Source organism: Spermophilus citellus (assembly GCF_964194105.1).
Source record: "Spermophilus citellus genome assembly, chromosome: 13".
In the NCBI taxonomy this organism is placed as follows: Eukaryota; Metazoa; Chordata; class Mammalia; order Rodentia; family Sciuridae; genus Spermophilus; species Spermophilus citellus.
This window is the reverse complement of record NC_138193.1, coordinates 97,142,363-97,155,851: the sequence shown is the minus strand read 5'-3', so window position 1 is coordinate 97,155,851 and position 13,489 is coordinate 97,142,363. Positions and strand designations below refer to the sequence as shown.

The following is a 13,489-nucleotide window of genomic DNA, read 5'->3' as shown; positions in this document are numbered from 1 at the left end:
GGCCACTTGCAAGTCGGTTCTGAGGGCCAGGCAGCAGGGGAACCCAGACGTGGGTCTGAAGGGAGACTGGCAACCCCTCAGAGGGCCACCCAGTTCCTCTCCCTAGCCAGGGCTCCTCTGCACCCAAGGCACCTCCTGCACTGTGGGCCCAGGGGACCGAGGTCTGCCTTACGCTGAGCTCACACTGGCCACCAGCAGTGTGGCCCAGCCCTGCGGGTGTCTGCAAATATGTTCTCCCAATGCTGGCTCCTAAGACAAATGGCTGGGTTCCTTCCAGGAATCCTCCCCAATCCAGACTGTCTACCTCTGGCTACTCCCCTCTGGACTCTGGTTTGTTGACAAAACCCTGTTGAGAGGGCACTGCTGCTGGTGACCAGGGGTCCTCCCCCACCGCCATCTGAGCAAGATACTGTCTCCTCTCTGCTCTGGTTTTCCAACTCCGATTGCTCCACTCTCTCCCTCTAGTTATCTCTGAGCTTCAGATCCACAGGCCTCTGCCACATGGGGCCCGGGCCTCTGTGACACCCAGGCAGGGGGTGATTTATAAAGAGTTGTCTGGACCCAATGCGGCACCTCCCACTGAGGTACTTAAGCCCTCTGGAGAAGGGCTGTGAACAGCCACGTCAGGGAAAAGGAGACGCAAGACAAAAGGACATTATCGGTGCTTTTTCCGTTTTTCTTTTTGCACAAAAACAGTCCATTTATTCAAGTGTTCTCCAGCACAAGTACATTAGAAAGGAGCTTTATTATATTCTTCTGGGCACAAAAAAAATGTGATGAAGGCGGAACTGACAGACTTTCTACATCTGCTGTACGCATTGACCTCTTTAATTATTTCATAAACAGCTATGTCACGAGCAATCACGTACACAGAGATACAACAGAACGCCGAGCGGGCGGCGGGGCCCTGCGGAACCCCCCTGCACCCCTCCCGGCTGTCCCAGAACCAGACTGTGAAATGTACATTATTATTGTCAATAAATAGAGAAGCAACCCTAAAAAAAATACAGTGGTGAAAAGGATGCTGGAACCAGGAAAAACAAAAACAAAACAAAGGAAAAGAGAGGAACTTAAGAGAAAGGAAGGAGGGCCAGGGAGGGAAGAATCTGGAAAGTCCTGCATTTAGCTGCGTGGAATGTGGAGTAGAAGTGCTCTGCCACCGGGGTCAAAGCGCAATCGTCTGTAACAGTAAAAGTTATTACCAAATCAGCTACGGAGTTTATTCTTCAGTATGAATACATGATTTCCCACAAATAAGTAAGCACCCGCTACTTCAATGCCTCAGCTAAAACACGTGAAATCGCTCACTTAGTTTTCAAGTACAAAGTTAAAATGCCTTTTTAATAATAATATATCAGAGTAAAATAATAGTCTCTTTTAAACTCCACTACAAGAAAACAAAACAAACAGTCATTGTCCAGACAGCAGACTTAATTTAACAATATATATTTTTAATAAAATGTTTTAGCACCTTGTTGAGTCACCTCCTCCCTCTGCGTATTCTAAGGAATTTCGGCATTTTTGTCGTCTGTTGGATTCTAGGGCTGTGCAACCAAATCGGTCTGTTAGTGAATGGGACTACAGTGACGCTTTAGACCGCTGCTCACGTCCTCAGGCACAGGCTGGAGCCAGGTGTCTGGGGAGTCCCCCTCTGTGCCCTCAAGGGAGCAGATCCCTGGAGCTTTCCAGTTGCTGGAGTTGCAGACGCCCAGGGGGCCTCTGGGAAGTTAGGGAGGGAGTCCCCCCAGCAAGGCCTCCTTCCCCTCCCTACTCTGACCTGCTTGCTTTCCCACTGCCCAAACTCTACTGCCTAGAGTCGGAGACAGGTCCCCAACCAAAGGCCCACCTTAGCCGGGTCTCTGAAACCCAAAGGGGCAAGATCCTCACTTCTCAAAGACCCCAGCCCTTCTTTACCAAAACGTAAAGATCCAAGAGCTTACACTAGAACAATGGGGTTCATCTATGTCCTTTCCTCTCCAGTCCTCCTGACCCCAGCACAAGGCCTGGCCACCTGTAGTTAACCCCAGAGGGCCACTCCAACTCCAGCCATCCCTCGGTAACCCCTTCCCTGTGCTGGGGGGAGTGGGAGGCGCAGCGGCTCCCTGCCAAGAGGGACAACTCAGTATCACATTCTAGTCACAAGCACTGGGAGCACGCAGACTAGAAAAAGATGAATGCAGATTGTTCCCTTCCCAGGATCAAGCTGTGGCCCTGCCTGCAAACAGCTCTCCAGAATCACATCTCTCAGGTTCCCCTGACCAGAGCAAGCAGCAGCAGCAGCCTCTTCAGAGGCGCCAGGCAAGCCCCACAGGCCCAGCCTATAGCTCACAGGGCTCCTATGAAATGACAGCTCCAAAGACACTAGTCACAGCAACTCTGCGCCACACAGAACAGCAAGAGGAATTCAAGACCTACTGATATAGACTTACATAATAAAAAATATGAACACTAATGATTGCAGTTTTCCTGTTAGCACGTCTCCAAGCAGGCTCAGCTGAACCACACTCCCTTGCTCCTCCTATGGACTTCCCTGTGCTAGAGATGGCAATGCTCAGAGGCTCCCCCAGAGCAGCTGTGGCCTGGGGCCAGCAAGCAGGTGAGGGGAGCCAGCTGACTAGTTAGAGACTGTCAGCATCAGCCTGCCTTCCTGCTGGGGTCTGCCTTTCCGGACCACACCCCAGCCACTCACCAAAACCTTCATCTCCACCTGCCAACCATGCCCAGACCTTTCAAAGGCTAAGAGGTCCTGGATGTTCTTTGGGGAAGTTTCTTTCTGATAGGATGTCAAACAGCAAGGAGGCTCTGAGGCCAGAGAGCAGACTTCAAGAGCCCCCTGATCTTCACCTGCGGGCTCCCCACTAGCCCACTGTTCCAGTCGGTCCCGCAGGAAAGGGGTTAGCACCAGCCAGCCTGAGGCCCTTAGGCTCGCAGCCATCTGCTGGGATTGAGTGCCTCCTTAGGCGAGAGGCCAAGGCTTGTGACCCTGGCACTAGCACCCAGCTGCCTCCCCCATGCAAGGGCCATGGATCTTTGGCACCATGCTCCACTTGGCACCCTCAGGAGGGAGGCTGTCACCTGGGCTCCTAGCACCCTGGTTTTAAGAAGATGGGCCTGCTCTTTGGAAAGGAAATCCCATAGGGAACACCCTTGGGGATTCTCCCCAGGCCCTTCTGGTTTCTCCAGATCCACTGCCCCCGCCCTTGGCTTCTTCTACAGCAAGCTCAACACTCCCCACACCTAACCCTCCCATGGCCCACCCGGCTGAGGCCCCTTTGTAAGGTACCAAATACCTGTCCTCAGAAGTCCCCCACAGGGATGGAGGTGGATGAAAGGAACACCACTTGGACCAAGTTGGCACATTCCCCAAGTCCCCTTCACCCTACCAAATTCTACTGTAAGACCAAGCCCACAGGAAGGGCTGGAAGAAAAGCTGGTGATTAACTCCTGTCCCTGTATGGGGGCACCATGTCCATTTTGGGGGCCTTGGCAGGTTACTAAGTGGGAGAAACAGGTGCTAAGTAGTCAGCCACAGGCCTCTGTGCCCAGCACTCTCTCAGAACAAGCTGGCCAGCATGTGCTGGCCCCTGGCTCTTGCCATTCACAGGTTCTTCCTGAGTCCCCACGCCAACCTTTGGGGGAGCACCAGCCCCAGCTAGGGTGGAGCTGGGGCCACTGGAAAAGGCTGACTCCTTCATATAAGCAGTGGACAGAGGCTCAGGACAGCCAGCAGTGTTGGAAGGGGAAAGCCCTCCGAGACTGTCCTGATGCAGATCTGGGAAGACCTTGGTGTTGGCCAGCAGGGGAGGGAGCACCTTGGACTGCTTGGGGCAGCCCTCCTCCCCTCAGCCCTCTGGAGCAGTGCTGGTAGACTCCAGGCCAGGAGGGAGCCCTGCAGAAGCAAGGAGGGACTCTGCTGGGCAGGGGCAGGCCTCCCCCTCTCCTAGCTGCTCCAGTTACCACCTGCCATGTCAGGGAAGTGGCAGGGAGCAACTGGGTGTGATCTTATGAAATCCATCTAACAAGGAACTGAGTAGACTGGGGCCAGGACTACCTGCCCCAGCAAGGAGCGAGCGGCCACAGCTGTGAGCTCTACTCCTGAGCAATGAGCAACAGGTTCAAAGCCTTGGTGTAGTTTTGTCACTAATTACTAATTTGCTTTATTGAAAAGGTGAAGTTCACTGTCCCATCATTATTACTTTTTTCTCAATGGAAGCCCTGTGGCCAAGACAGACAGGGATGTCAATTTGATTTTGTTTGGGGAGAATAGGTAGGGGGAGTAGAGGGCTGACTTGACTGGTGCCTAGAGTTGCAGGTCAGTATCACAGGTTGCTAACAGAAGAATCTTTGACATCACCAGGGGCAAAAGGGATAGAACACGACCTGCTAGAGGAAGCACCTTCTCCGATCAAACCACCTCCTCTTCCTACCTTCAGCACCTAGCAACTTCTGGGATCGACAGTCTACCTGCAACCAGGGCAACAGAGGTAAAGAGCTGCTCGGGCTGACTCCACAAAGTCCTGAATCCTGGGGAGAAGAGTAATGGGAGCTCCCTGGTGAGTGACTCGCTATGCATCCAAATAGAAGTAGGTTCCTGTGCATGTGAGACTGATTGGTGTGGGGTTTATGCCTGCAGTAGGGACCCAGGCTCAGCACACCGAGCCCGTTTCCCCCCACTCCCCACTACATAATATTTCTTATACATGACCCTATCTATGTATTTATATAGCGCCTATCACCATAGGCCCCATCTTTTCTAGGGATGCGGACTTGGGACCATGTGCTTGACGGCACACCTCCCAGCTCTGCCGGTCCCAGGAGGTGCCGCCCCCCCTCCCATTATAAAATATATATCTCTATATGCCACATATCTACACCCCATCCATCCAGGCAAGCTCTGCCCGTTGGGCCCTCACCCTGGAGCCAGCAACGCCATCCCTTCCCACCGCCAACGCCAGGCCAGGCCAGGCCAGGCCAGCTGCCCCTAGGAAGCAGAACAAAGTGCGAGCATGTGGGGCCCCAGGCGCTGCTGACTTGAGGCAAGAGCACAGCTATCATCAGACCAAACACTAGAAAAGAAACGCACACCACTCCAAGCACACACACAGGAGAGAGACCGCAGGCCTCCCCCGGCCCTGACACACCTGACTCAGAGGAGGGGAAGTAGAAGAGAAGAGCAAGAGCGACCAGCCCGGAGGGCAGGCCTGGGGGACTCCCTGGCCGTCCAGCTTGTCACCGCACTGCCCAGTGGCCCACCTGGCCCAGAGGGAAGGGAGCCAGGGCACCAGAGCCACCGCTAACTTAGAAGCACCCTGCTCCCGCACCTTGGTTTGAAACCTAAAGGGTGTTGGGTTTTGTTTTCTTAAAGAAAATCTTAAAACAACATAATTATAACCAGAACCATAAGAATAATTATAATAAAAGGTGTCATCAGCCTCCCAGTATAAAACTGCAGCCTTTGGAGATGACCAAAAACATCACATTCCAGGGGCCCAGAGCCGCCTTGTGCACAGAGGGGAGGATGGTGAGGGCCTCATAAAAGAACACACAAAAGGCGACTTAGACAGGAAAGCACCAGTACGTTTTGTATGTTTTTTTATTTGCTCCAGGTGGGGTTTTTAACTGTCAATTTCCCACACTCTGGACTATTTCTGATCCCACAAGGAGCCCTCAACTCCACTAACATGAGCAATCAGGAAGGAAGACTCCTTACCCTGCCATCTTGCTAAGGGAGTCTCTTTTTAGAAAAAATTCAAGTTATTGCCTGAGTCTGGATGGACTCCATGCTCAGCCTCCCAGGATCCCAACCACCTAAGCTGACCCCCATTTTGGCAGGGAGAAGTGGGAGAATGACACACTAGTTCTCCTCCTTCATCTTGTTAAAATCAAGGGGAAACCCCACCAGACAAAGCGCCATCTTCGAGCTGAATCCCTTTCTCCATCCTTGTTTAAAACCCTTTGCACATAAGGCCAGGTGGAAGCTGATGTTTTTACTCATCTCGCTGTTTTAAAGCACCATTATGAAGTCAGGTTGTACAGTAGTTAACAGTACCTTTTATATATATATCTCATATCTATCATATATATATAAACTGTAAACAAGAGGTAACAGCGGCTTCTAGAAACTGGTATTCTTCAAGGTTTCCTGTGTGTAGGCACCTGAAATACTGTAGAAAAGTATCTTATGTGGTGTTCGGTCTCCCTGCTGCTAGCTGGGTTCTGTCTGCATGACCAGGAATGGTGCTGGTAAGACAGCTCAGGGGCTGGGAGAGAATTCTGCCACCTGAGTGTCTCTTTTCTGTCCCCGCTTGTGCTCCTATCTGACCAGGCTAGAGACAACAACAACAAAAAAAAGATTTAAAAAAAATATATATACCCAATATATAGATTTCTATTTCCTTTTTCCCCTCTCTTCCACCTTTCCTCTGCAAGGTATTGTTACTATTTTTTTTTGTCACTGATTTTTGCTGTAATAACCCTCTTGTTTCAGTCACAGCAAGAAACAAAAACCCAAACAAACAAAACCCCTCTGGAAAGAGTAGAAAACAAAAGGTTTAAAAAAAAAAAAAAAGAAGGGGGAGGGGAGGGGACTTGGTTTGTTTTGTGTTTTCTTTTTTTAAATAGGACTGAAGATTAACATTGAAAAATCAGGAGATGATGTCCAACCCTTTTCGCAAGGCAAAGCCCTCCGGTATTTCCGCCTCTGTGGTTTTGTTTTAAATTCCTTTTTCTCTTCTGGGTGCTGATACTTCTCTCCATCCTCACGTTCTTGGTGTTTTATTGTGTTTTGTGTTTTTTTGTTTGTTTAACTTTGTGTCACTACCTCAGTTTGCCCCCATGTCCCTTACACACAAGCAAAATATTCCTTCAGCGGAGCGAAGAGGTGGCGGATGACTGGCACGCTCCACGACCGGCCCAGCAGTCTCTGCCTCGCCAAGCGGCTCATGTTGGAGACGTCAGTATAGTGGACAGGGAAGCCAAAAACCCTGGGGAAGAGGAGGCACAGAAAAGGCAGGGTGAGCAGGGACAAGATCAAGCTGCCCCAAAGCCATCTGACCACATACATGCCAGGAACACATGACCAGAAGCTGTCCACAGCACCTGGGAGGGGTCGATGTGTCACCCAAACACTCCTGATGGTGCCTGTTCTGTTGACTCCTTTGTTCTCTGTAACCAATTCCAACATTTGGATGGGTCACCAACTGTGTGCCTTGCACTGTGCTAGTCAAGTAGTTACTGTCGTCCCTGCCGTGAGCTTTACACAGCAGAAACAAAGCCAGGGTGCCAGGGGTGTAGCTCAGCAGTAGAACACTGGCCTGGCACGCGCAAAGCCCTGGCTTCCATCCCCAGACCGCCCCCCCAAAAAACAAGTCTTTCAAAGAACACCCCCAAAATGCCTCCTAGACACACTATATAGTTCCCCTGCACATGAGATCTAGGTACAGGGTGGACACGTCTGAATGTAACACACTCCACTTCTTGATTCTCCCCTGAAAGAGACAGGAATTCCAAAAGGAGCTGAACTCCTGCCCGACTTCACAAGTTCAAGGATTTCCTGTTTGTGAAAATGTTCTCTCTGCCTGGCTAAATTCTAGTTATACCCAGAGAATGAGGAACTGATTCAGCCCCTTGCCTTGATCCCAGTTTTCACCCAACCAGGGTACAGAGGCTGTGCAGCCCACAAGGTCCCAGATGCTGTGCTGATTTACCCACAGTATAAGTTAAGGAAGCCTCCAGGGTTGCAGCATTTCTGGAGGGTGCAGCAGGCTCTCTGGGAGCCCAGGCATTAAGAGCTGATTCCTAGACCCCTCCTGAGTTGTGACCAGCCAGTCACTCCCTCCCCAGGGTCCTGCTATATTAGAAATGCCCAGCAAGGCCCTCCCTCACACTGAATCTGTGGGAAACAGCAGCCTGGTAGGAAAAGTGAAGACCCTTCCCTCAAGCACAGCAGTCAGGATGCCTCACTCAGAGGCCAACACAGTACCTTTCCATTTCAGTGCACCATAGGATGTCCTCTTTCTCATTCATGAAGACGGGGAAATGCTGGTCTTTGCCCTGTTTTATGGAGTTTGACCTAGTAGTAATGGTCCTCACTTTGCTGAACTAGAAGATGGAGAGAAAAGAGGAATAAGCACACATCGCCCGCACCAAACACTAGCTAGGAAGGCTAGCCTGGGTCCTGGCTGGCTCTGCAGGGAAGAACCTCCCCATCCCCATGGCCCTTCTTCTCTTCCCACCTTGATGTCACCTGGCCACCCTGGGTCCAATCTAGCTAGTCAGATTTAAGAGGCAACAGCTCTGGCTACTATACTCTCTAAATCCTCCAAAGAATGGATTCTCTAGAGATATAGTAATTTACAGGGAAAAGCATATCATATGACCCACATGACCAAAGTTGGGCTCTGGGTGTCAACAGTCCTAAGTGTTGGAAGCTGCTGGCACTGGAACCTCACCCACTCACACAAGATTTCCCAGAGAAATCCACATTATAGGACATACCCCTCTGCTGTGAAGGCTCTTGTAGTAGGTTTCAACTAAATACAATTTTTTAAAAGAACACACACAGCAGGTCCCAGAATCTTGTAAAGATCCTTAGTGTGTCACTCCCAAGAGAAGGTGGGAGGTACTCTCTAGGGATGAAGGGCTAAAGGTCAGTAGCTTTGGGCCATCCGGGGCTGACAGGCTATGTGACCCTGCACCATCTCCTAAACTGCGTTCTCCACACTGGCTGTGCCCTGAGGGGCAGACAGAGGGAAGGAGACAGCCCTGCCACTGTCCCACCTGCCCCTGCCCCCTGCCCCTCTCCCTGGAGCACAGTGGAGGGCCTGGGTGGGGGCTGACCTTGGCTATTCTGCCATGTTCCAGACACTCCTGCAGCTCCAGCTTATCATTCACAGTGGATGCCAATGGCCTAGGGGGCAGAAGAGAGCATGTGACATCAGAGACCTGGAGAATAGCAGGAAGGTCCCCAGTAAGGTTCTAACCCCCAGCAGCAACTGACTAAAAGGCAGATACAAAGCCCACATCCTCATCATGTGTGCACACACACTGTAACCCTCTTCAAATTTCCCAACCCCTCCCCACACACACACAATGGCCATCCACATACACAAATCAACTGAGCCTTCATCCAACAGGCAAATTCAAAAGTGGTCTCAAGTTTACAGTAGACAAATACCTAGCCAAAAGGGGGACTGAACTCAGGGGCACCAGGCCACTGAGCCACATCCCCAGCTCTATTTTGTATTTTATTTAGGGTCTCAGTGAGTTGCTTAGGGCTTCACTTTTGCTGAAGCTGGCTTTGAACTCATGATCCTCCTGCCTCAGCCTCCGAAGCTGAGAGATGACGGGCATGCGCCACCATGCCCAGCAGCACCTTTCTTTTTTTTTAATCGGTTATTTAAAAATATGCCAAGTTTTCAGAATCCTACCACAGGTTTTGGGGATGACAGAATATTCTGATCTTACTTGTGGTGATGATTATATGGGGTGTGGACATAAGATGAAATCCATTGGACTGTACGCTTTAATGTACAGTGAAAGATTAATTATTGTTGTTATTATTTGTGGTCCTGGGTATCTGACCCAGAGCTTCATCCATGCCAGGCAAGCACTCTACCACTGAACCACATCTCCTGCCCTTACTCCCCTTTTCTGGCACTGGGGATTGAACCCAGGGTCTTGTGCTCTACCACTGGTCCACAAGCCTACACCCTATTTGTTTATTTTTTGTATTGGAAATTCATCCCAGTGGTACTTTACCATTGAGCTATGTCTCTGGTCCTGTTTTAACTAATTAATTTTTTCATTATTATTTATTGCAGTTCTGGGGAGTAGAACCCAGGGGCACTCTACCTACCAGTGAGCCACATTCCCAGGTCTAGTCTTGCTAAATTGCTCAGAGTGACCTCAAACTTGAGATCCTCCTGCCTCAGTCTGCCAAGTCTCTGGGATTATAGGTATGTGCCACTGCACCCAGCCTGTTTTATTTATCTCACTAAGTTGATGAGGGTCTTGCTAAATTGCTGAGGTTAGCATTGAACTTATAATGCCCTTGCCTCCACCTTCTGAGTCACTGGGATCATACCAAGGGTATGCGCTGCTGCACCCAACCATTTTATCTTTCTTATTTTTTCAATTTGAGATAGGGTCTTGCTAAATTGCCAGGTCTGGCTTCATACCTGTGATCCTCCTGCCTCAGCCTAGGACTCTAGTTTCTGAGATTACAGGTATGCACCAAAGACTTCAGGTTCTACACAGGCCTTGAAAAACTAAAATACTCTGACACTGAATATGTCACTTCTCAGCAGGTAGGTTGATGACTAAAGATCACCTTTAGTGCTGTCCTTTTCTGATTATTTTCTGAGTATTTCACGAAGGTTTCCCAGAATACTACAGAATCTAAGTAGGGAAACAGGGGGCTTGAGGTCAAACCAGATGCCTCTGTTAGGGATGTACCATCCATGATGCCTTTGTTCCTTCCAGAACACCTCAAGAGTTCTGTATTTTATAGTTGTAAGAAGCAGGTGCAAATAATCCCATAGAACTAAGGTCAGCTAGGAGTGGTTCTAGAGAAACAATGGACCAGAAGCCGGGTGTGGTGTCACACACCTGTAATCCCAGGGATATCAGGAGCCCAAGGCAGGGGGATCACAAATTCTGGGACAGGCTTGGCAATTTAGCAAGATCCCATCTCAAAATAAAAATATAAAAAGGGCTGGAGGTGGCTCAGTGGTAGAGTACCCCTGGGTTCAATCTTCAGGACAAGGGGGGAAAAAAAACAGAGACAGAGAAACACTGGACCATTTAAATCCACACTTTTCTAACACACACACATATCTTGGGGGCCCTGCAGGGGCAGTTTCAGGTAAGCTGCCTCCTCACCCATCTCCTCCTCAGCAAACCCTTGCAAAAGATAGCAGCTTTGCAAAACTGGTATGAAATAGGAAAGGCCCTACAACTTCACAAGAATGGCAAAGAAGGACCTTAGATGACTAAAGCCAAGCCAAATGATATTTTTTATTTATAGATTTAAAATCCCTGACTCAAACATTCTGGACAACATATCCCCCTAGACTGGGCCTTGAGAGCAGGTGTTCATGGTTTTGCTTTTCAACTGCAAAAGCTGGAACAGTTCCTTTCTTCTCCAAGGCCTTTCTATAATGCAACCATGACACCTGAAGAAATGAAATTTCCTCTCATCCGGGAGACCCAAGAGTAGAAAGTTCTTCCAATAAGGGGCCTGCAGCCAACCAAGTATGAGGAACACAGAATCCTCAAACGGGAAGGGTGCTGCTCCAGATCCCCTCTCCCCTCCACGTCCACCCCATCATCCGTGGCTTTTCCTCAGGACCTAAGGGACAGCTGGCTCTGCACACATAGATGAGGGCAAACCAACTAGAACTCTGCAGCACAGGACTCTTTTTGTATTAAAAATGTACCTTTAAAGGTCTTGGGCCGCTGGTTGCTGGCTTTTTTCTGGGACTTTTTAGGTTCTGTTTATTTGTCTGTTACTAGGGATTGAATCAAGGGGCACTCTACCACTGAGCCACAACCCCCAACCCTTTTATTTTTTGAGACAGGGTCTTGTTAGTTGCTGAGGTTGGCCTTCAACTTGCGACCCTCCCACCGCAGCCTCCTAAGTCACTGAGATTACAGGTATGTACCACCATGCCTGGCTGCTAGTTTCTCAAGGCAACGTATTTTCTATATCCAGATTTCCTTTTTTGCTCAAGGAATAAAGAACATGGCAGAACAGCAGGCATTCAGCAGAGAAGGCTGGCCTGGGAAGGACCCTCACTAACCTCACCTTGCAGACACCCTCCCACAGCTCCCTGGGCCCAGGAGCGCTCACCAACCTGTTCATACCGGGAAGGTTACCCCAGAAGTAGCGGGCCCTATGTGCAGCTGACACTTCTTTGGCATCAATCATCACAGGGTTGGACTACAAAATAGAAGATAGTTTAAAGATGAGCAAAGGAGGAAAATTAAATAGCTCTGGGTAATTTTGCTGGTCGAGAGCCTTAAGGCCTCAAAGCCTCTTATGACTCTCTGAGGAGGCCATACACTGGAATAGCCTGAAGCCCCTAGGAAAAGCTGGAATTAAACCTAGCCACAGTCCACATGCTTTTGCTGGATTATTCCAGGCTGGCATTGTCCGCCTGAACTTTCTGCAAGGATGGGAATTACCCTCTATCTGCATTATTCACTGCCATAGCCACTGGTCTACTAGCTATAGATGTTCACTTTGTACTTGAAATGAGGCCACTGTGATGGGAGAACTGAGAATTCTCATGTCAACGTAAATGGCCACCCATGGCAGATATTGGACAAGGCCGCTCCTGACCACCCAGAGGCAAAGAGCAAGCTCCAATGAGCGTGGATGTGTTCGCTGTGTCCACTTGATAAGCCAAGTAGATGCCCGCTCACATTTAAAGTGGCAACAGCAGTTGGAGGTGTTTCTGGCCCAAGATTTGGGAATGTGGACTCAAGCTCCCAGAGGGCCCAACCACAAGATGCGTCTGGCTATGGAAATCCTGTGTGTGGCTCATGCTTGGCTCAGAGCTTAACTGGGACTCACATCATAGGAAATAAAAGAGTAAGCCATGTTTTTTTCCCAGATGCCATAAAGCACCCATCATGGTGCCAGGGAATAAGGACAAGCCGTTTTGGTCACAGAAAATCACATGTGCATCTCGAAGGTCTCCTAAGTGTTAGCATCACACAGAATCCCTAACCCCAGGAGTCTGCTACCTCACCAGATTTAGAGACAGGTCCTTCAACCAGAGGTCCATGTCCACGCTACCACCTTCTAGAGCAAGCGTACCCACTCCTTCACGCAAGGTGGGGGTGGGGAGCCTCCCTTTCTACTTGGGAAGCCCAGAGCTTCCTAAACAGGTCCCTTGCAAAGTGAAGTCACCAGTCCCCAGCTCCACAATGCAGATGAGACAGGGATGAAGCAGCAGTCCAAGGTAGAAGCCATTAGTGAGCTGGCCAAACCAAGGTTGCTGGCTATACCTCGAGAAATCGCGAGATGTCCCTCTTGTCACTAACGCCCATGGCCACCACATTCTCAAAGAGCCAGAAGAAGGGGCGGTCATCTCCCTCCTTGGGCCGCGCATCATGCAGGAGGCGGTAGAACTCAAAGAAGAGCCGGCCAGTGCCCTCTGAGAGGTCGGAAGAAAAAGCCATCAGCTGGAGCTGTCTGCATCAGACAGTGGTATGGCTTGGGCATGGGGAGGGCAAGGGAAGACAGGGTCATCGGGAGGAGCTGTCCCAGGGTAGAAATATCTAACGAGGAAACCTAAGTGCGAAAGCACCAGCTCAAAAGGTAGCGGGGTAAGGACAACACCTACCGTAGAGTCCCTTGCGGGCAGGATTGACGATTGAGAGATCATTGCAGGGACTGCCCCCAATCACCAGATCGAATGGGCCCCACTCCTGGATCTGGGAAGACAAAGGCAACATGATGGGTCTGCTGCCCAGGGACAGA

The 13,489-nt window shown here is 50.1% G+C and overlaps 1 protein-coding gene across 9 annotated transcripts in view; it reads right to left on the bottom strand.

Annotated features, from left to right (window-relative positions):
* Positions 1-957: 957 nt before the first annotated feature.
* DNMT3A (DNA methyltransferase 3 alpha) overlaps positions 958-13,489 on the bottom strand; it is a 104,803-nt gene continuing 92,271 nt past the window's right edge. For all 9 annotated transcript variants that reach the window (XM_081265078.1, XM_081265076.1, XM_081265077.1 and 6 more), the window contains 6 exons: positions 13,353-13,443; positions 13,015-13,163; positions 11,856-11,941; positions 8,839-8,908; positions 7,982-8,100; positions 958-6,983 (listed from right to left, as the gene is read on the bottom strand). In XM_081265078.1, the coding sequence (XP_081121204.1) occupies positions 6,842-6,983; positions 7,982-8,100; positions 8,839-8,908; positions 11,856-11,941; positions 13,015-13,163; positions 13,353-13,443 (657 nt within the window). In that variant the 3' untranslated portion in view covers positions 958-6,841. The remainder of the gene's footprint in view (positions 6,984-7,981; positions 8,101-8,838; positions 8,909-11,855; positions 11,942-13,014; positions 13,164-13,352; positions 13,444-13,489) is intronic.